At 36.3% G+C, this 20,426-nt stretch overlaps 1 protein-coding gene across 4 annotated transcripts; it reads left to right on the forward strand.

Moving 5' to 3' along the window:
• Window positions 1–968: 968 nt before the first annotated feature.
• ddx46 (DEAD (Asp-Glu-Ala-Asp) box polypeptide 46) lies at window positions 969–20,016 on the forward strand. 4 transcript variants are annotated; one of them, XM_032575872.1, is made up of 23 exons: window positions 970–1,113; window positions 1,314–1,481; window positions 4,389–4,511; window positions 5,291–5,396; window positions 5,476–5,644; window positions 6,914–7,158; window positions 7,224–7,334; window positions 8,400–8,565; window positions 9,273–9,393; window positions 10,459–10,634; window positions 10,723–10,844; window positions 11,966–12,044; window positions 12,793–12,875; window positions 13,986–14,150; window positions 15,174–15,336; window positions 15,433–15,626; window positions 16,208–16,345; window positions 16,424–16,573; window positions 16,652–16,879; window positions 17,408–17,626; window positions 18,230–18,374; window positions 19,466–19,539; window positions 19,642–20,016. In XM_032575872.1, exons 1-23 carry the CDS (start codon window positions 1,097–1,099, stop codon window positions 19,687–19,689), a joined length of 3,210 nt encoding a protein of 1,069 aa, XP_032431763.1. In that variant the 5' UTR covers window positions 970–1,096; the 3' UTR covers window positions 19,690–20,016. The 4 variants fall into 4 exon arrangements, with proteins under 4 accessions (XP_032431761.1, XP_032431762.1, XP_032431763.1 ...); XM_032575873.1 differs by having other exon boundaries at window positions 5,291–5,384; XM_032575870.1 differs by lacking the exons at window positions 19,466–19,539; window positions 19,642–20,016 and adding an exon at window positions 18,523–18,915 and having other exon boundaries at window positions 969–1,113; window positions 18,230–18,458.
• Window positions 20,017–20,426: the final 410 nt, after the last annotated feature.

Genomic DNA, 20,426 nt, shown 5'->3' on the forward strand with positions numbered 1-20,426 from the left:
GAACAAAGGCTTGAAATATTGAGTTATATATTATTATATTCGAGTTTGATAATGACCAGGCGTGTTGTATTGCTCAGACACTTTTATTATCTTTTCATGCGTCTGATCACACAGGTTTCTCACAGGTTTCTGTCACTCAAGACTCACTTTCTGTTGTCCTATTCTTTACATTTATGCATTCACATGAACTCATGATCGCCACCTAGTGGACATAAGTATAATTCATTCAATAAGTTCAATAAGTATAATTCAATAGTTATATTTAAAGTGGAATAATAATCTAAAGCTAAAAAAAACTTTTTAATAAAATAAGGGAATATAATGAAGTGAAATCTTGAATATATATATACGTTTCATAGTTTCACTTCCTAAAAAAAGCAGAAAGCAGATATTACAGACATTATAAGTTGAAAACATCCAGATCTGCGATATTCATACGTGTTTACAGCATTTTTGTTTGTTCTCTTGACAATGGTGGATAAATATTGTTCAATGTTCTTAACCAAAACTGTAAAAAAGGGTGAAGGTGATGAAAATGTACATTTGTGATATGAAATTTGCCAAATATATTAATTAGATTAATTGCCAGTCTTCTGCCTGCATTAGTAGTCATATTATGAAAACCATAAATAATATGCTCATACTTGAGAGAAAATGTAGTGTCAATGTGACAAATTATAAAGTTGTTGCATTCTTTCCAAAATCTTCTTGTTATATGACAAATCCAGAAGAAATGACTAACTGTTTCTCGATGCTTTTTGCATAACTTACAGTTGTGTCTATAGTTTTAATATATTTGATACTATATTGATTAGTTGGATAAAATCTGTGTAACAGTTTAAAGGAGACATCTCTTATTTTGCTTTTTATCAAAATTTCTGATCCACACCTTTTCCCACAGTAAATCAGGAACAAATCTACCGATGGTTTTTTCAACCTCCGAACACGTGAGGGCGCTCTCTCTATTTTTACTACATGTTTGTCGCAGTTTTCATACGTTTCTGCGACACAAACAAACCATCGTCTGCATTTCGAGACGCATTAGTTTCTTTAAATCAATTTGACCTTCATTTAGCGCAACTCTAGTTGAGTCGGAATGGGACGTGAGTCCAGGTGAGTCCACATTTCTTGCCTAATTAACGTTCTAATCGTTTAATTTGTAGTTTTATGTGACATGCTAACATTAGCATGCTAGCTAAAACGGATGTTGTTGCACGTTCTCTAGTTATCAAACTCTTGCTGCTTAATTTGAGGCTAGTTATGATTTTTCTTTGAAAGTGAACCCGTTTGTTATGTTGTTCCTCCGCCAACAGACACTACAGGAAGCGCTCAGCGTCCCGCGGCCGGTCGGGCACCCGGTCGAAGAGTCGCTCCCCGGACAACAAGCGCTCAAAGAAAGACGACCGAGACCGAAGCAGGAGGGATCGGTCCAGGAGCAGAGACCGCAGGAGGTCCCGGTCCAGAGACAGGAAGAGAGCCCGGTACGTTCCGGTCACCCGGCCGGGAAAACGGCAACAAAAATGAACTTTAAGATTCATGTTTGTCACAAAACTTAAAGTTTATGCAACTTTCAGCTTCTGTATGCAGCTACAGAAATCTTGACCTGTTTTATTCGCGTTTATATTTGTTTTATTTCTATATATTTAGTAATTCGTTACAGTTTAGTTAACTGAATATACTTCTGAGTACTTTCTTCATTTTTCAAAGAATTTACTACAGTTTAACTTTAAAAGTCAGTGTAGTTTATCAAAAATGTTTGCTATATTTGAATAAAATATAATCTAATAGATTTTCTTTAATAATTAAAGTTTAGATATGTACTGTAGACTTACACAGTAAAATGTAAGTCAAAAATGTAAGTAAAATGCACAAAAAGTATACATTTATTTTAGTAATTATGCAGATAAAAAGTAAATAAATGCGGGACGCGGAGCCAAATCACTCACATATTTTCTGGTCCTGCATAAAGATCAAGTCTTATTGGAAAGAAGTTTTGGAGAAAATTGAAATAATTTTGGATCTCAAACTCCAACAACCTACCATGTCATTGTTGTTCGGAGCCATTCCTGAGAATTGGAGCATGAGGGACAAATACTTATTAAAAATCTTCAGTGCTACAGCCAAAAAATCGATCACTCGGAAATGGCTTCAATCCGACCCACCAACGCTAAAGAACTGGCTGGAACTGGTGGACAAAACCCACAAACTGGAAAAGTTAACGTTCATGCTGAGACTACAATCGGACCTTTACAAAAAGAGATTTAGCAAATGGACTAGATTTCTAGAAAACAATAACTGAATCAGGTCACTTATACTGTCACTTTAATTGCCTCTCAAAAAACCCAAAGATTGGGATGTAAATTTGCTGTTTTCATCCTATATCTGTTTCATTTTTGACAGAATGTAAGTAATTCTTCTTGTCGACAGTTGTTCCGTTCTGTGTTCTGTATGTGATTAATAAATGAAACACAATCAATAAGCATAAAGTAAAAAAAAAAAAAAAGTAAATAGATGCTTAATGTTTAAAGTTGTGAAATTAGTCTGTACAGAAATATTAATTTATTTGTAAAAGATGCCCCTTTCTTTTGAAGTTAAAAAGATCTTGAGTGTCATATTGGATTATAAATGCAATCAAAGCTTTAGAGAAACAAACTGTAATTATGAGTAAGATAGGAGGAGATAAAAATAACCGTTAAAAATATTTTCAGGGGCGTGCCGTGGTGGCGTAGGGGTCAGCGCGACCCACGTTTAGAGGCCTTGAGACTCCCGGACCCGTTGATATTTGCCGCATGTCTTTATTATCTTTATTCATTTCATTCAATACAAATAAAAAAAATTTTAATACAAGGAAAAAAAAAATAAAATAATTTAAAAAAAAATGAAATGAAAGGTAGCAGAAAGAAGAAAATAATCTTATAATATCTGCCCCTTTTTCTCAACTATGGATCAAAACAACAAAAAACAAACAAACAAGAAAAAAAAAAAAAACTAAAATTTTTTTTTTGATTTGTCTTATGTGACAAAAAAAAGAAAACAAAGGAAGACCAAAAAAACAAGGTCAATCATCAATCTCAACTGAACAATACTATACTTTGACTTTATACTATTTCATACTTCTTCAAAAAAACAATCTTTAACATTCTTTTAAACATGTGTAATGATTTAGCATTTTTAACATCGTTTTGCAGGTCGTTCCACAGTTTGACTCCTTGTATCGAAGTACATCGTTCTTTCAAACAAATTCTGAATTTAGGTTTCTTAAAAATCTGTGTCCCCTTAAGGTTATAACCACTCTCTCTCTTTTCAAACTTTTTTTGGATGTTTAAGGGTAATGTTTTTAGATGTGCCTTATACATAACCAACAAAATATTATAATCAACTAAATCATTGAATTTCAAAAACCTCAAATTACAAAATAATGTATTTGTTGGATATTTACCATGTTTTCGAGCAATAACTCTTATTGCCCTTTTTTGCAAAACAAAAACAGATTTTATACTAGTATAACATGCCTTTCCCCATACCTCAACACAATAAACCAAGTGTGGAACAATTAGTGCATTATACAACATAAATAGTGCATGATCATTCAGAAAATCCCGTACTTTATAAAGCACTGCAATTGATTTTGCTAATTTTGTTCTTAAATAATTCAAATGGGATTTCCATGATAATTTCTCATCAATTATCACACCCAAGAATTTCACCTCACTAACTCTACAAATCTCTACACCATCAACTTTAAATGGAGTATTTACAATTCTTTGTCTCCTTGTAAATAACATATAATTTGTTTTGTCCAAATTTAAAGATAATTTATTTAGTTTGAACCATTTATGTATTTGCATAAATTCTCTTTTCATTTCTTTTAACATCCCTTTTATATCATTACCCTGACAAAAAAAAGTGGTATCATCCGCAAATAGAATACATTTGAAAAACCCTGATACATTTACCAAATCATTTACATATAAAATGAACAACTTTGTCTTCTCTCTTCTCCTTCCCCCTTTCCTGTCAGCCTACTTTCAGATAAGGGACACTAGAAACCACAAAAGACCCTGGAGGGGAGAAAAAAAATATATTTTATGTGCAGTGAAAGTGAAATCATTTGACTTTTAACGGCCATGATAAAAAGTGGATATTTTTAAAAATGCTGATAGTTTGCAGTATTAATAGACGGAGGTTTTTACTCGTGACCTCTGACCTCTGCAAACTGAGGAGCAGAAAATCACCGACTTGTTGAATTAACTAATCACCTTTGATGGAAAGAAAATCTGATTAAATTAACAGCAGTATAAAAGCAGCTGCCTTCATGCTTTAATTGAAGGTATATTTTTATTTCTTGTCTGATTTCTCTCACCCCTGTGTCTGTGTCCTGTGTCCAGGCGGTCCCGGAGCAGAGACCGGAGGAGGTCCAGAAGCCGGGAGAGGAAGCGATCGCGCAGTCGGAGTCGAACTCGCAGGTCCCGAACCGGCAGCCCGGCAAAGAGCAAGAAGTCAGATGAAAAGTGAGTTTTTAATTTTCTGGGACAGAAAAGCTCACAGCGTCTCGTTCCCCCAGGTCCAGGCTGCTGGAAACATTTCATCCCAGTTGGTTTCCAGTCCTGGCAATTACTGATAAGCAATTAATCAATTGAAAGCTCAATAATTTTCATTCTGATGAAGATTAATTTTGTCTAGAGAGACATCATAATCCATGTTATTTATGGTTTCTGTTGTGTGTAGTTTTTATATCTGTTTAATTTATTGTTTTTCATTATTATGTTTCATTTTGGATATTTAAATTATTTTCCTGTTCAGTATAAAAAGTTTTTTACAATAAAGGTTTGAGAGGGTGAACTTGCATTAATGTGCCATTATCATTATGTTACATAAAATGGTTCCAAAACGACAATAATATCGTTTATCATCCAGCAAAATATCAATTATCTTTATTTCACTTGACAGTAAAATATTTTGATACATAATAAGATAATTCAGAGATGCTCAAATCTGACTGTAGTTTTGATTCTAATCCTCATTTTGGGTGGAAAACGTTAACAAAGTTAGAGATTAAGGAACTTACGTAAAGTTAATCTGTTGATGTGAATTTTCCACATTGAAATTTAGTAGATTACTTTCATATCATATATTATTTTAAATATTAACTTACAAAGAGAATTAAAATGGTTCAATAAAGGAGAGAAAGAAAGCCATCAAAACTGTAGATGCACCATAAAAATGATGAAATTTATTGCATTTATTAAACTCCAATGAAATGTTTTTTGGTTTTGTTTTGTTTCCTCAGAGCCAAGAGCAAAGAAAAGGAAAAGGAGAGCGTCGAGCCAGTTTCCGAGAAGAAGAAGGTAAAAGAGGAGAAAGAAGATGAGAAGGTGGAGGACGTAAGTTCAAAAGTGTGTTTCCCAGATTTTATTGAGCTCAGATGTTTCCCTCATGATGGCAGGAAAACCTGATCATTTCTTGTCTTTGCAGCAAGATTTTGACCAAAACAAACTGGAGGAAGAAATGAGGAAGAGGAAGGAGCGTGTGGAGAAATGGAGAGAGGAGCAGAGGAAGAAGGCGATTGAAAACATTGGAGAGATAAAGAAAGAACTGGAAGAAATGAAACAGGGCAAGAAATGGAGCCTGGAGGACGACGACGGTAAGGATAAAAAACCAGGAAATTTACCCAAACATGGGAATATTTTACATCTCTTATGTTTTTAGTTGTTACTAAAAATAAAACCAATTTACTAATCACTATTTAAAAATACTCTACTGGATACTTGGAAGATGAAACTTTGCATCTGACAAATATTTTTGACCTACAAAATAACTTTTGTTTTAAAATGTTCACTGCCATGCCACACTTTTCAGATTTGAATTTGGAAATTGAAATTGAAACCATCGTCTCGTTTCTTCCACTGCAAAAATATGCATTGTTTTGCAGGACTGAATCCATTTTTGAAATAATTGTCAACTAATTTGATCATCGATTAATCGTTAACTGGAGAACACACTCAAAAAAAAACAAACAAAAAAAAAAACGGTCATTTGCAGAAAAAAACCAACGTATTCAGAGCAATAATTGATCCAAAACTGAACAATAAATATATAGATTTTCCTTTAAGATAAAAACACAAAACTCCTCAAGTGGAACAGTTTGAGCTTCACGCGGTTAAAAAAAAAATCTCATATTAATCTCATTTTCATATCCAATCGTTAATCAATCAAAACGTTTTCCACATGAATCTTTAACTGCAGATTCTTCCTTCACTATGAATGATCAAACTTTCACTAAAGGAAGGTTATGTTGTTAAACTTCAGGCATTACAATGTTTCATTATTTAAAGTATCAATTTGTTTCATTTCTGCATCATTTAATGTATTTATATTAATTAATAAAAAAAATTAAGTGGTTAAATAAAACAATCTGCAGAATATGGAATTTTTTTATCAGATTATCATCAGAATAATCAATTACTAAAATAATTGTTAGTTGCAGCATTTGTGTTGTTGTGTCTCCAGAGGAGGAAAGTTCCCACAAATGATCCTCAGGTAAGAGTAGAAGCACGTCAACATGTTTTTACTCAAGTAAAAGGAAAAAGTATTTGGTGAAACGTTTACTAAAGTACTGAGTAACTGATCAAATTATCGATCATTTAATATTTAAAAATTACATCATCAGTCGGACCAAAATATGACGATATGTGGATATTTTGGTATTTTAAGAACAAAAATGACAATAATTGATTTAAGTCACAAAAAATAACTAAACAAAATGTTTCCAAATCAGTTTCTTTCAATAAAACACTTCACAAACTTTAAAACATGTTTGTTTTCATTCAGTGGGAAGAAAATCCAGAAGTTTAACTTGGTAGCCTGGTAAAAATACTGTAAAAGTTTAAAAACAGGGTTTTTTTTGTATCAGATGATGATGAGGAGGGTCCTGCTCTGATGGAAGTGGATGAAGATGAAGAGGACGGGGAAGAAAAAGGGGAGGGAAAAGAGAAGGATGCAGAGGAAGTGAAGAAGGAGGAGGGCGAGGCTGAGAAGGAGGCGCCGATGGAGCAGCAGGAGGAGGAGGACGAGGTGGATCCTCTGGACGCCTACATGGAGGAGGTCAAACAGGAAGTGAAGAAGTTCAACATCGGAGCCATGAAGGGAAACGATAAGGTGAGCACTTCACTTTAAAGGAAGTTAATTATTTCCATGAGATATTGATTTGTTTTAATCAACAGAAAGGAGCAACGACGGTAACCAAAGTGGTGACGGTGGTAAAGACCAAGAAACAACCGATGACGCACAAGAAGAAGGGAGAGCTGATGGAGAACGACCAGGACGCCATGGAGGTGCGACGGAGACCCGCTTAATGACTCCATTTGATCTATTGGTCTGATTCTTAGTGTTTGAACATTTAACTTTTGGAAAAATCTGGATGTTTTTTTCCTTATCACCAATGCACTACTTTGTTTTTCAGAGTTCAGAGCAAACCTGTCGCAATAAGCAATTAATCAATTAATCACATGATAAATTAGAACCAACACAATAATTTCCATTTGCATGATTTATAGTTTTTCACTTCCTACCAACAACTGGATGATAAAAATCTTCAGTCTGCTGCTTTAGTCTCAATTTAACTTTTTTTTAAGGATAATTTTGTTTCCACAGACTTTATAATTCATTTGATTTGTTTTGCATATTTAAAATGTCTTCCAGTTCCAGAGTTAAATATTCATTAGAATTTAAAGTTTGATCTTTGAGAATTTGTTCTTCTATTATTATTATGCCATTATTACCACTATATTAATTGAAAATGGTCTCAAAACAACAATATTATCGTTTACCGCGATAAAACACCCAAAGCCGCCATTTTGTTTGATCGCCTGTTCAAAGCTTCTGTTTGTTTTATCTCTACACTGAAACATAAACGTCAGGATAATATGTTTTTGATCATGAGATAAAGTCATAATACAGGAATAGAGTTGTAGTAATATGACAATATAGCCGAAATATTGCAAGAATAAAGTGTTTAAAAATGATTGATATTGATAAAATGATCAATATCAGGACTTTGATGAACAACAACTGAGAAATAACCAACCTGAGGTGATCATATAGGATTTTAACTTTTATTTAAAAACAACTTTTTTCTCATAAGATGTTTTTTCTGCTAATATTATAATTATATTTTCATAATGAAACAAGCATTTTCATAGCTTAATCCTCCGTCGTGCAGCTCAGAGAAGAGACGATTGAAATAAAATCCACTTCTTGAAAATATTCTGTCATTTGTAATTCCTTTCTTAGAAAATAAAGCAAGGGAAAAAAATCTGTTAAAACTGGATTTGTTGTGAAAACCAGTTGGATTTAAGTTCTGAGCTGCTGGTGCCTAACATGCTGTCTTCCTCTGACAGTACTCGTCGGAGGAAGAGGAGGTGGACCTGCAGACGGCTCTGACGGGTTTTCAGACCAAGCAGAGGAAAGTTCTGGAGCCGGTTGACCACACCAAGATCCAGTACGAGCCGTACCGCAAGAACTTCTACGTGGAAGTTCCTGAGCTGGCCAAGATGACCACAGAGGGTCGGTCCTCACGTCTGACTGCACAAACACACATTCCCAGTCACTGTTGGTGATTCCACTGGAAAAACTGTGTAGTTTAAAGGGAAACTTTTACTCAAAATTCACATTTTGCACATTTTTGTTCTTCAGTTTGGATTTCTGCTGCTTCTGAAATCAGAATAAGCTTTTAAAAACATCCAGCTGCTGTTCAATAAGTTTTTATTTTTTTATTTTTGGGTGTCTGGAAAATGAGCCCTTTCAGAAACAAATCAGCTGGCACTGCCTGTTGCTTAGCAACCCCTGTGCAGTTCAGCCCGTTTGGTCAGCTGGTTTTCCCGCTGTATGCGCTGTACAATGGCTGCTGGAAAAGACAAGAGTTTAGCTGTGCAGGAGGCTACACTGATGCTTTTCAAACATGCACAGTTATATAATTGTGCATCTGTTGCAGCCATTTTGTTGTGAGTGTGGATGTTGAGTTGGGGGCGTGGCCAGCAGCTTTGGATTTAAAGTGACAGAGACTCTTAAACAGCTCAGACTGAAATCTGAGTATCTAATAAAGATTGAATGTAAAAGTTGTAATGAAGATGTTTTGAATGGACCATACAGTAGAGCGATCCTAACCGGCTGCAGGAATCAGAATTGATCACCGTTAGATGTTCAAAGTGATATTTCTACCAGATAAGCGACCAGTTGTCCTCTATAAATGAATTATGACCGTCTGTTTCCAGAGGTGAACGCGTACAGGCTGGAGCTGGAAGGCATCACCGTCAAAGGCAAAGGTTGTCCCAAACCCATCAGGACCTGGGTCCAGTGTGGCGTGTCGATGAAGATCCTCAACTCCCTGAAGAAGTGAGAGATAAGATTCTCACTTTTACTTATTTTACTACTTTTTTTTACCTGAAAATACAGAAATTAAAATATGAGGGAAGTTAAAGTTATATTTTTATAATTCTCTACAAAACTATGAGCCCCATCCTGTTAATCCTGTCTGAAATTATTAAACCATACAGAACCTTACTCATGTTTTTATGTTTATGTACACAAAATAACAGAAAAATTTCATAAATATGAATTTTAAATAGTCCACCAGAGGATTTTATTTCCTAATTTGGTGACTTCTGAAGGTAAATGCTTTTTTAGGGGTATTAAACTCAAGGGGGATGTCCTGGTTTTCAGATAATTACATTTTTTTAAGTCTTGTGTCAGATTCACATTACTAAAATTAACAAGGAATTTAGGGCTGAAATGATTAATGACCATTAATCGTTAACTGCAGCATACAGACTCACAAAAAAACAACAAACTCAGAGCAGAAATTAAGACAAAACATATAGATAGGTTAATCAATTCCTAAAGTAATCATTATTTGCAGCCCTAATGGAATAATTTGAACTCATTAATTGTGACAATGAGGTCTGTCACAATAATGATAAATTGTTCCAGACATTATTGCTATAAACAATAACATTGTTGTTTTGACGCCGTTTTCCAGTAATATAATGCTAATAATGGCCATAATATTACTTTAAATACTAATGATCAATTGACACTGGAAAACATTTTAAATATCGAAAATAAATAAACAGAAACAATAAAAAATATGAATTATGACGTCTCTGTGAACAGAATTGTCCTAGTTGAGACCAAAACACCAGACTGGAAACTTTGTCCTCCAGGTTTTGGTAGAAAAAGAAAAACAATAAATTATGCAAATGGAAATTATTGAGCTTGTTTTCATTTATCATGCGATTAAATTGTTTCTTTATTTCGAACATGATAAAAATATAAAATCACTCGCATATTTTTGTACCACGATGATCTTAACATCCTAATTGATTTACTTCTTATTGCGACAGGCTCCTGTGTTCAGTGACATGAAAGCTGATTCATGTTTTGTTTTATCGATGAAACCAGGCAGGCGTACGAGAAGCCGACGCCTATCCAGGCCCAGGCCATCCCCGCCATCATGTCCGGCAGAGACCTGATCGGCATCGCCAAGACCGGCAGCGGGAAGACCATCGCCTTCCTGCTGCCCATGTTCCGCCACATCATGGACCAGCGCCCCCTGGAGGAGGGAGAGGGACCCATCTGTAAGGCCCCATGTCAGAAATAAATAAATGTTTTATTGGCGTATAAAGCAGCCTGGAAACTGATGGACGCCCTTTGTTTCCGTCGCAGCTGTAATCATGACTCCCACCAGAGAGCTGGCTCTGCAGATCACCAAGGAGTGTAAGAAGTTCTCCAAACCGCTGGGCCTGCGAGTGGTGTGTGTTTACGGAGGGACGGGAATCAGCGAACAGGTACAAAAACCATGAGGCAAAGCCGCCTCGCTCTGTACGGCCAGAGAGCTTTAACTCAGCCGCTTTAAAAATATTCATCAAATCACCAGGAAACGAAAGCAGAGGGACATGGAGGAAGAAACATGGATCCAATTACTGATTTAGGCTGAAATTATTCATCCAGGGTTTTTTGATACTAATTAAGAACTTGAAATATTCAAATACTGATTACATATACAGAGTTGGGTAGTAACTAGTTACATCTTCTAGAGTAACGTTTTAGAAAAAATGTACCGTTAGGAGTATGTTACCACTCTGTACTTGAGTAATTTTATTATAAAGTATTTTTACTTTTGAGTCAAATTTTTGGATTTTCTTCCCACTGAATGAAAATCAAACATGTTTTAACCAGAAACCCTCCAGACTCAGACACAAACCAGCAGTTTCTGTTAAAGTTTCATCAGTTTTTTATTGAAAGAAACTGATTTGGAAACATTTTTATTTTATCTGATTTTATTAGTTTTTGTCACTTACATAAATTATTATTTTGGTTCTTAAAGTACCAAATTTTCCACTTAGCTTTTTATTTTGGTTCGTCTGATGATGTAATTTTTAAACATTAAATGATTGATAATTTGATCAGTTACTCAGTACTTCAGTAAACCTTTTAACCAAATCATTTTTTTACTCTTATTTGAGTAATTTTGTGGACGGCTACTTTTTACTTTTGTTTGAGTTGAATATGTTGAAGTATTTCTACTCTTAGCTGAGTAATATTTTTGGTAACTATACCACCTCTGCCTATTTGTATAAGTAAAATAATCTCTTTTAATGAAAGTTTGGAGCCTTTAAAAAATATTTAAAGAGCTTCAATCTCCCTCAGTAGCATTATTGGTCACCTTTATAAAAACTAAATACATTTAAATTGTATTTTGTCTGAAGTTTTATGTTTAATCTTAGTATTTTGAAACACTCTACACAGACTGAATCTACCGATATTGAAAGTCAAATTTAAGCTGCATCCTCTGATACTTTTGGCTCTGATATGTATTGATTTCAGCTTTAGTTAGATGCTGATTATATTTGTCTGAAGGTGATTCTGTGGAAGTTTTTCTGAGTTTTTCTGCCGTTGCTGGTTCCAGATTGCGGAGCTGAAGCGCGGAGCAGAGATCATCGTTTGCACTCCAGGGAGGATGATTGACATGCTGGGCGCCAACAGCGGTGAGTTCAGCCGAATTCATCCTCCTCCATGAGATGTTGATGTGATTTAGTATCGTTTTGGTTTTGGTCTCAGTTTTTATCCTCACCAGTGCCTTTTTACTAAACTGTTGACATTATCTGACCGCTTTTGGGATCAGTCATTTCTACAAGACACTGATGAGTTTCCTGAAGATCAGGGTGAGCACAGGTAGGTGGGATCCAGGTTGGGTCGTTCATGATGCCTCCTATCAGGGACTTGGATTAGACCGTTCATGTAATTATTACCATAAATAAACTTATCTCTGTTTTGATGGTCCAACAGCATGTTAAACGAACTCTCTGGGAATAAATGTTAGCATGCTAAATGCCACATGTTGTTAGTATTTTTGAATGGTAACACCAGGGTTTGTGTCTGGTTTCCACACATGCGAGGTAATCTGTAATTTGTTTCCCTTGTAGGTGATGGGCTCCATCTCTTGTTTTGTATCTTGAGGCAGTTTTCTGACTTTTTCAGGTCCCTCATGTCCCTGAGATGGTACGCAAGACCAGAGACAAGCAGAGTCAGGAATCTGAAATGCAGCCATAGGAGGAAAAATATATATTTTGACATTTGAATATATTAAATAACTTTAAGTAGCCTCATCCTGAAAGCGGCTGTTTGCTAGGTTAGCTGGATGTTTCTAGAAAAAGGCAGGCTGCTTTTTTTGTACAGCTGAATTCTCCTGATGGCTGATTGTTCTTCGATTTGCTCCTCTTCCTTGGCGTCTAGGCCGGGTCACCAACCTGCGGAGGGTCACGTACGTGGTGCTGGACGAGGCAGACAGGATGTTTGACATGGGCTTTGAGCCACAGGTTGGTGTTTTTATCCCAACAACAGCAACGTCTCTGAACGCTTTTAAATCACATCTTCCCCAAGACAAAAGTTCAATGATTTGTCCTCAATGAAATAACAGTTAGCGCACGGCGCAGAAGCTACTGCTAGCAAAGCAACGGCCGGGACGTCATGTCAACATCAACATATCTAAAACAAAGTTAGTCATTTCAGCGTTACCTGCAGGTTTGCTGTGTCTGTCCTTTCATTGAGGATTTTAAAAAAAATCTGTTTTATTGGCAGTAATTTTTGCACTGTATTTTTTGTAAACACTTTTATTTCTGGGGAGAGAAAAATGAGATCACACCATGAGCTTGAAGCCTGAAGTCCTGAGTCGTCCTCTCAACGTTTATCCAAGTCCCACAGAAAGGATTCAATAATTTATAGATCCTCGTTTCTCTGCTGTCAAAAATCTCCAACTTCAACTACATTGTATGGAAAGTGTCAAGGTTTGCCGCAAGTTCTCTCTTGGATTTTGTTGTGGACTTTGACTAGGCCAGAGATGTCCAAACATGTTGAAAGTTCTCAACGGCCACAAAAATTAGATTTTTATAAAGCTTTTCTTGTCTGTTCTTTGAGTCTGTCTTGAGTTTGTGTTGATGTATTTAGTTATTATTAGTTTTATAAATCGATAAAATGCAGATTTTGGTGCATCCAGATCTGATTTGACTTAAAGTTGGACGAAGCAACAAGAAAAAATGAAAAGGCGTGGTCAGTAAAAATTCTCCATAGCTCCTTGGATTAGGCCGTTCTAACACATGAATATTTGCTTCTGTTGTACCCACAGCATGATGCTGCCACTACCGTGTTTCACAGTGGGGATAGTGTAATCTTATTACTTTTACTTCTGGGTTTTCTTTAGTTAGAGTTGAGCTTCTCAGATTAAATGTTTCATTTCTTTATAATCTTTTAAACATGTCCTCCTTTGTGTTGTTCTATTGCCTAAAGCTTAAGTAAAATGTTTGCAATGACAAAATGCGGAAAAGTTTAAGGTTTGCGAGCATTGACATTGTGCTGCACTGTTGTTTAGAATTTCCGAAGGTAATGAGAGAAAACATTAAAAATCTCATTTATCTTTCACTGTGGTGCAGGTGATGCGTATCGTAGACAACGTGCGTCCCGACCGGCAGACGGTCATGTTCTCCGCCACCTTCCCCAGAGCCATGGAGGCGCTGGCCCGCAGGATCCTGGCCAAGCCCATCGAGGTGCAGGTCGGAGGTCGCAGTGTGGTCTGCTCAGATGTGGAGCAGCACGTGGTAAATAATCCTAATCTGAATGATTCTCAGAGATTACATGCCCCTTCTATCTACACTGAAAAAACAGGAAACCTTACTAAGTATTTTATCTGGTTTCTAGTGCGAATATTTTACTGCACTTCAAATAAGATAAAAATAACTTGCAAGTAAGTAAGAATAGAACTACTTTAACATGTTTCTACTCAAGTAAAAGCAAAAAGTAGCCATCCAGGAAATTACTCAAAAACTGTTTGGTAAGAAGTCTGAGTAACTGATCAGATAATCATTTAATATTTAAAATTACATCATCAGACGGACCAAAATATAAAGTTATAAAGTGGAAATTTTGGTATTTTAAGAACCAAAATGGCAATAATTCATATAAGTAACAAAAAATAATAAAACCAGGATAAATAAAATGTTTCCAAATCATTTTCTTTCAATAAAAACTTGTTGAACTTTAACAGAAACTGCAGGTTTGTGTCTGAATCTGGTGAGTTTCTGGTTAAAACTTGTTGATTTTCATTCAGTGGGAAGAAAATCCAGAAATTTGACTCAAGTAAGAGCAGAAATATTTCATAAGAAAACTACTAAAGTACAGTGTAGTAAAAGTAATTTTTTTCCAAAAAGTTCCTGAAGTAAATGCAATTGGATAAATGTGACTAGTTACTTATAAACAGAGTTTGGTAGTAACTTTAGGAGTTTGTTTTAAGTCAATAATTCATTAATATTTATTGAAAAAGTTCTAGTTGCACTGACAGATTGTCTTTTAGAAAAACAATTTTTTTCTGATGTTATAAGTGAAATGACATCAGAACTAGAACTTTTTCATCAGAAATAATTTATTTAAAACAAGCTCCTGTATCTTGCTGAAAAGTTACCTCTAAGTTAGTTCTGTCTTATTTCTGGTGAGCTGTGATGTTGAAACTTAGACCAAAAATACTTGCTGAGATTTAATGTTTTTGCAGTGGAACCACTCCAGCTTATAGTTTGATATACGTTTCATTTTCTCGCTCTCTGTTTCTTTTCTCTGTGTGCTGTCAGCTGGTGATTGATGAGGAGAAGAAGTTCCTGAAGCTGCTGGAGATCTTGGGTCACTACCAGGAGAAAGGATCCGTCATCATCTTTGTGGACAAACAGGAGCATGCAGACGGCCTGCTGAAGGACCTGATGAAAGCCTCGTACCCCTGCCTGTCTTTACATGGAGGTAAACTCAGATCGGCGGGACACATGTGCTTCGTATTTCGGTTGAATCTTTTGCCGTTGATCTTTGAGAGTTTCCGTGTCGTCGTTTTCCTCCGAGGCATCGACCAGTACGACCGAGACAGCATCATCAACGACTTTAAGACGGGAGTGTGTCGCCTGATGGTGGCCACCTCAGTGGCGGCCAGAGGCTTGGACGTCAAGCAGCTCATCCTGGTGGTCAACTACAACTGCCCCAACCACTATGAGGACTACGTCCACAGGGCGGGGCGCACCGGCAGGGCGGGCAACAAGGTCCGACACCTTTACTCCTCAAACTCTGCTCTGTGCTCCAATAAAGCTGCTGAGGGGGGAAAGACAAACCAGAGAACTCTGAGGAGTCTGTCCATGTCGACGAATGCTTTACCAGATTAAAATTAATGGGTAGTAACTAGTTACCTTTACTCAATAACATTTACTTCAGTAACTTTTTGAAAAATATACTTTTAGAAGTATTTTTACTACACTGTACTTTAGTAATTTTATTATGAAATATTTTTACTCTTATTTAATTTTCTGCATGTTATGAAAAATATTCTCTTTATGTTATGGAAAGACCGTCGGTCCTCTTGATACAAGAGAAAACTAAGAAAAATGGCCTCTTATTAATTAATTTTTAGTTGATTGATGAGTTCAGTTAACAGTAGATTAACTCGAGTCGATATTTAGTTTCCCGATTTCGTATCTATTTAGTGTGTGGCTGTGACGTGATATAAACTGTAGGGGAGCTCTGTAGGTGTGATCAGAGTTAGATTCATCTTCTTTTAATGGATTTTTCCTTCTCTTAATTGCTTCTTTTTGCATTTGTAGAACTAACAATTATCTATTTCTGGTAGGGTTACGCCTACACCTTCATCACAGAGGACCAGGCTCGCTACGCTGGCGACATCCTGAAGGCCTTGGAGCTGTCAGGCTCAGCCGTTCCTCCAGAACTGGAGCAGCTGTGGGCTTCCTTCAAGGACCAGCAGAAGGCGGTGAGATAAATCTACATTTAAAGAATAATCAATTCTGTTTAAATCGTCTCTGAGCTTTAAATATTCCTGATCATGCAGGAGGGTAAGGTGATTAAGAGCAGCAGTGGCTTCTCAGGGAAAGGCTTTAAGTTCGATGAGACGGAGCACGCTCTGGCCAACGAGAGGAAGAAGCTGCAGAAAGCTGCGCTGGGACTGCAGGACTCTGACGATGAGGACGGCGCCTTGGATGTGAGGAGCGATCTGAAAGTTAGAAAACGCTTTAAAGGATCTATAATCCTGCAACGTTTCAACCTCTCCTTCCCTCAGATTGAGGAGCAAATAGAAAGCATGTTCAACTCTAAGAAGCGGGTGAAGGACCTGTCTGCTCCCGGCGCAGCCACCGGTCCCGCTGGCGCCGTCACTGCTGCATCGTCGGCCCCCGGGGGCCCGGCAGGCCTCATGCCCGGATCCGCTGGAAACAACCAGAAGCTGGAGATGGCCAAAAGGCTGGCGCTCAAGATCAACGCTCAGAAGAACCTGGGCGCCGAGGCTCAGGTGGGTCAGGCCGACAGAGGCCATTCTGTCCGAGATCCAGGCAGGAAAAAACAACTTGAGGTTTCTTTGTTTCCGTCTCATTTTGATGTTTCAAGGTTTGGAAAATGGTTAAGATTCAAATTGCACAGTTTTGTAATAAAGTCCAACCTAATGTTTGATTAAAAGCCTAAATTTGGAAATCGATATTTTCATACACTTTATAAAAAGTCACGCACATTTTTTTTCTCGCTGTATGAAGTTAAGTTAGAATAAACATTTTTTGTTTTAGGTCAGTTAGAATTACAAAAATAATTTCTATTTGACAAAAGCCACAAACTTTGCAAAAATATTTTTAGACTTTTAGACTTTTTAGAGAGTACAAAATTCTTTGTATTATGTGTTTAAGTATTTAAGTAAAAGTAAAAAGTACAGTTTAGTAGAAATACTGAGGAAAGTAAATTTCTTCCAAAATAGTTAATCCACTAAATGTAGCTGAGTAAATGTAACTGATTGCTACCTAACTGGTTATGTGTTTTACTGTACCTGCAGGATGTGATGCAGCAGGCCACCAACGCCATCCTGCGCGGCGACCCCATCATGACCCCGTCGGTGTCGGCCAAGACGATCGCAGAGCAGCTGGCGGAGAAGATCAACGCCAAGCTGAACTACACGCCGGTGGAGAAGCTGGAGGAGGAGCGGCAGGCGGCTGAACAGGCCGAAACCGTGAAGAGATACGAAGAGGAGCTGGAGATCAACGACTTCCCTCAGGTCAGCCATTTATCACCTCAGTTAATCAGCTGATCGATCGACTCGTTTCAATTCCTTCAAAAAAATAAAGATTATTGTTTTACTTGTTCACAGTAACGTTTTGGCAGTTATTCCTTCCCTCTAAATAGAATATGAAAAAAACTTAGAACAGATTAAAGTATGAATTATTTGTATAAAGAACCAACAAAATCCTGCATATCCAGCATGTTACAAATGTTAAATTTGATAACAAATCAATTAATCGCATAATAAATTAAAACAAGTTCAATAATTACCACTTGGATTATTTATCGTTTCTCTCTTTCTACCAAAAACTGGATGAAAATGTCTCCAGTCTGGTGTTTTGGTCTCAAACAAAACAACAAATAAAATTAATCATGAAGTCTCTAAACAAAATTATCCTTAAAAAAAGTTTAGTTGTTTGTTTTCTTTTGGATATTTAAACATTTTTACTGGATCAATTTTGATATTTAAACAAATAATTGTTCTTAACTGGGCAGAAACAAAATAAAAATGTGCATTAGCTATGTTTTTCTGACAAGCCGCCGTCTCATTGTGTAGTTTTACAGGAAGTGTTGTTGTGGTTATGTTTGTGTTGTGCAGACGGCCCGGTGGAAGGTGACGTCTAAAGAGGCTTTGCAGAGGATTGGTGAATACTCTGAGGCGGCCATCACCATCAGAGGAACGTATTTCCCTCCAGGCAAAGAGCCGAAGGAGGGAGAACGAAAGATTTATCTGGCTATTGAGAGTGAGAATATTTACTGCTTCCTACTTAGATACTCAACACAGAATAAATCATCTGGTGATCTGTTGTTTTATCTCTGGATGGTAAACACTCACACACACACCCACACACACACACATGCACACACACACACACACACACACACACACGCACACACACACACACACACACACACGCCCACTTCCCAAAATTATTATATCAAGTTTGCTGATCTCCTTTTTATTGTTCTTATTTACACACCTGTTCAGTTTCTGACTTATAAAAGGGGAAAAATACCAAAAAACTGAAACTGATTAATTGTTTTGATATCAATATCTGTATTGGTCCCAGTATTATAAAAAATCTAGCCCAGGTATCGATTCTGTGGCTGATCCAAAGGGCAGATCTGTTCAGTTTGATTCTGTACGTTATTATTTATTCTACATTATATTTACGATTCCTAACTACACTTTCTGAACCATTTGGAAGAAAGTTTGTTGCAGTTTATTTTTTTACAGATTACTTTAGTCAGTTTTTTTATTATCTATTTCCCATTGGCTGTTATTCTAACTTCACTGACTGAACAAATTAAGGTTGTTTTTCATGTTTGACCAGATGGTGAAACTATTTGTTTAAGTTCTTAAATAAATTTGTGATTCAGTTCATTTATATCTGTTTTTAAGGAAAAAGAAACGGTTGAAGTCAATCAGCTGTTTTTCTGTATCGGATCGGAATCGGCCGATACTAAACCTCAGATATCGGTATCGGAAGTGAAAAAGTGAATCGGTGGATCCTGAGTTTGTTCGTTAGTGAACAAAGTGAATTAAAGTTCACTTTAATTAAAGTCTTTAAGAACTTTTAAGTTATTTTTCTCTGTGTGTCTAAAATGTTGGAAAAACCTCTTTACTTTGCACAATATTTGATAACTAAAAGTTTTGCACTTTGGAAACAAATGCACAAACTTTTTAAAGTGATAAACTTGTGTGTGCTAATTCTTATGTGCTTGACTTTTTTTGAGTTTCAGGCTTTAAGGACTTTCTAAGTCCTTAATTCTCAGAGAAGCTTTGATTTTGAGGTTTTTCCTGCTAGTAAAGTGTTTCTGTTCTGTTTCTTAGGTGCGAGTGAACTGGCTGTGCAGAAAGCCAAAACAGAGATTACACGGCTAATAAAGGAAGAGCTCATCAGATTAGTATGTGTTGTTACAGATGAAATGTTTTTGGTTGAATATACACAAGTGACATTAGCTGTTTTAAACTCTTTAAAATGTGTAATTGTCTCTTTTTTCCTTTAGCAAAATTCCTACCAGCCGACAAGCAAAGGCCGTTACAAGGTGTTGTAGAGGAAGCGGCGAGGATAATCCGATCTCACGTTTATCTCTGCAGTTTCATCAAAGTGGATGATGAATATTTTAATCTGTGTTTTAATGTTTCATTGATTTAGTTTGTATTTCCCCGACTGTCTAGCCGTTTTTCCTCTCGTTCCACATTTAACATTAAAGCAACACGTTTCTCCAATGATCTGGTTAAAGAATCTTTTTATTTTTAATGGAAAACATATTTAAATCAAATTTGTTAACAAATATTATAATGTTGATGCAAAGATAAAATATTTCTAGTTTTCTGGTTGCCGAAGAAATAAACGCAATGTGCTCAGATATAGTTAATTATTCAGCAGCTCTTGGTCTTTATATTATTTATAAGGTGGGATCCAGATGTGTCTGTGGCGACCGAGCCGACTCCTTCTGCCGGTTCGTTTTAATGAACAGCTTCCTTTTAATCCTTTATATTTATGTTGGAGTCATAATCAGATTTTACCCTCTCTCTGATTGGCTGCCATGCAACTAATTAACCAATGAAACTAAATCGCTCATCTTGCTCCTCCCACTCACTTTCACAGTTGAGAAAAATTCATGACATAAAATATGTATTTAAATAATTCAGGATGCTTTGTACATGCAGTGAATACAGATTTAAAAAATACATTTATTCATGAAACAGTTTAATATACATTTAGTTGATGTATGCATTTCAAATGTTATTTAAATCACAATATATTAAATCACAAATATACTAAACT

This window comes from Xiphophorus hellerii, chromosome 11 (assembly GCF_003331165.1).
Source record: "Xiphophorus hellerii strain 12219 chromosome 11, Xiphophorus_hellerii-4.1, whole genome shotgun sequence".
NCBI lineage: Eukaryota > Metazoa > Chordata > Actinopteri > Cyprinodontiformes > Poeciliidae > Xiphophorus > Xiphophorus hellerii.

Excerpts from the sequence above, each read along its gene's own strand:
- ddx46 (XM_032575870.1), top strand. Across the intron at positions 5,397-5,475 it reads TGGAGGACGTAAGTTCAAAA|CAAGATTTTGACCAAAACAA; the intron begins GTGTGTTTCCCA and ends TTGTCTTTGCAG. Across the intron at positions 10,845-11,965 it reads GGACGGGAATCAGCGAACAG|ATTGCGGAGCTGAAGCGCGG; the intron begins GTACAAAAACCA and ends TGCTGGTTCCAG.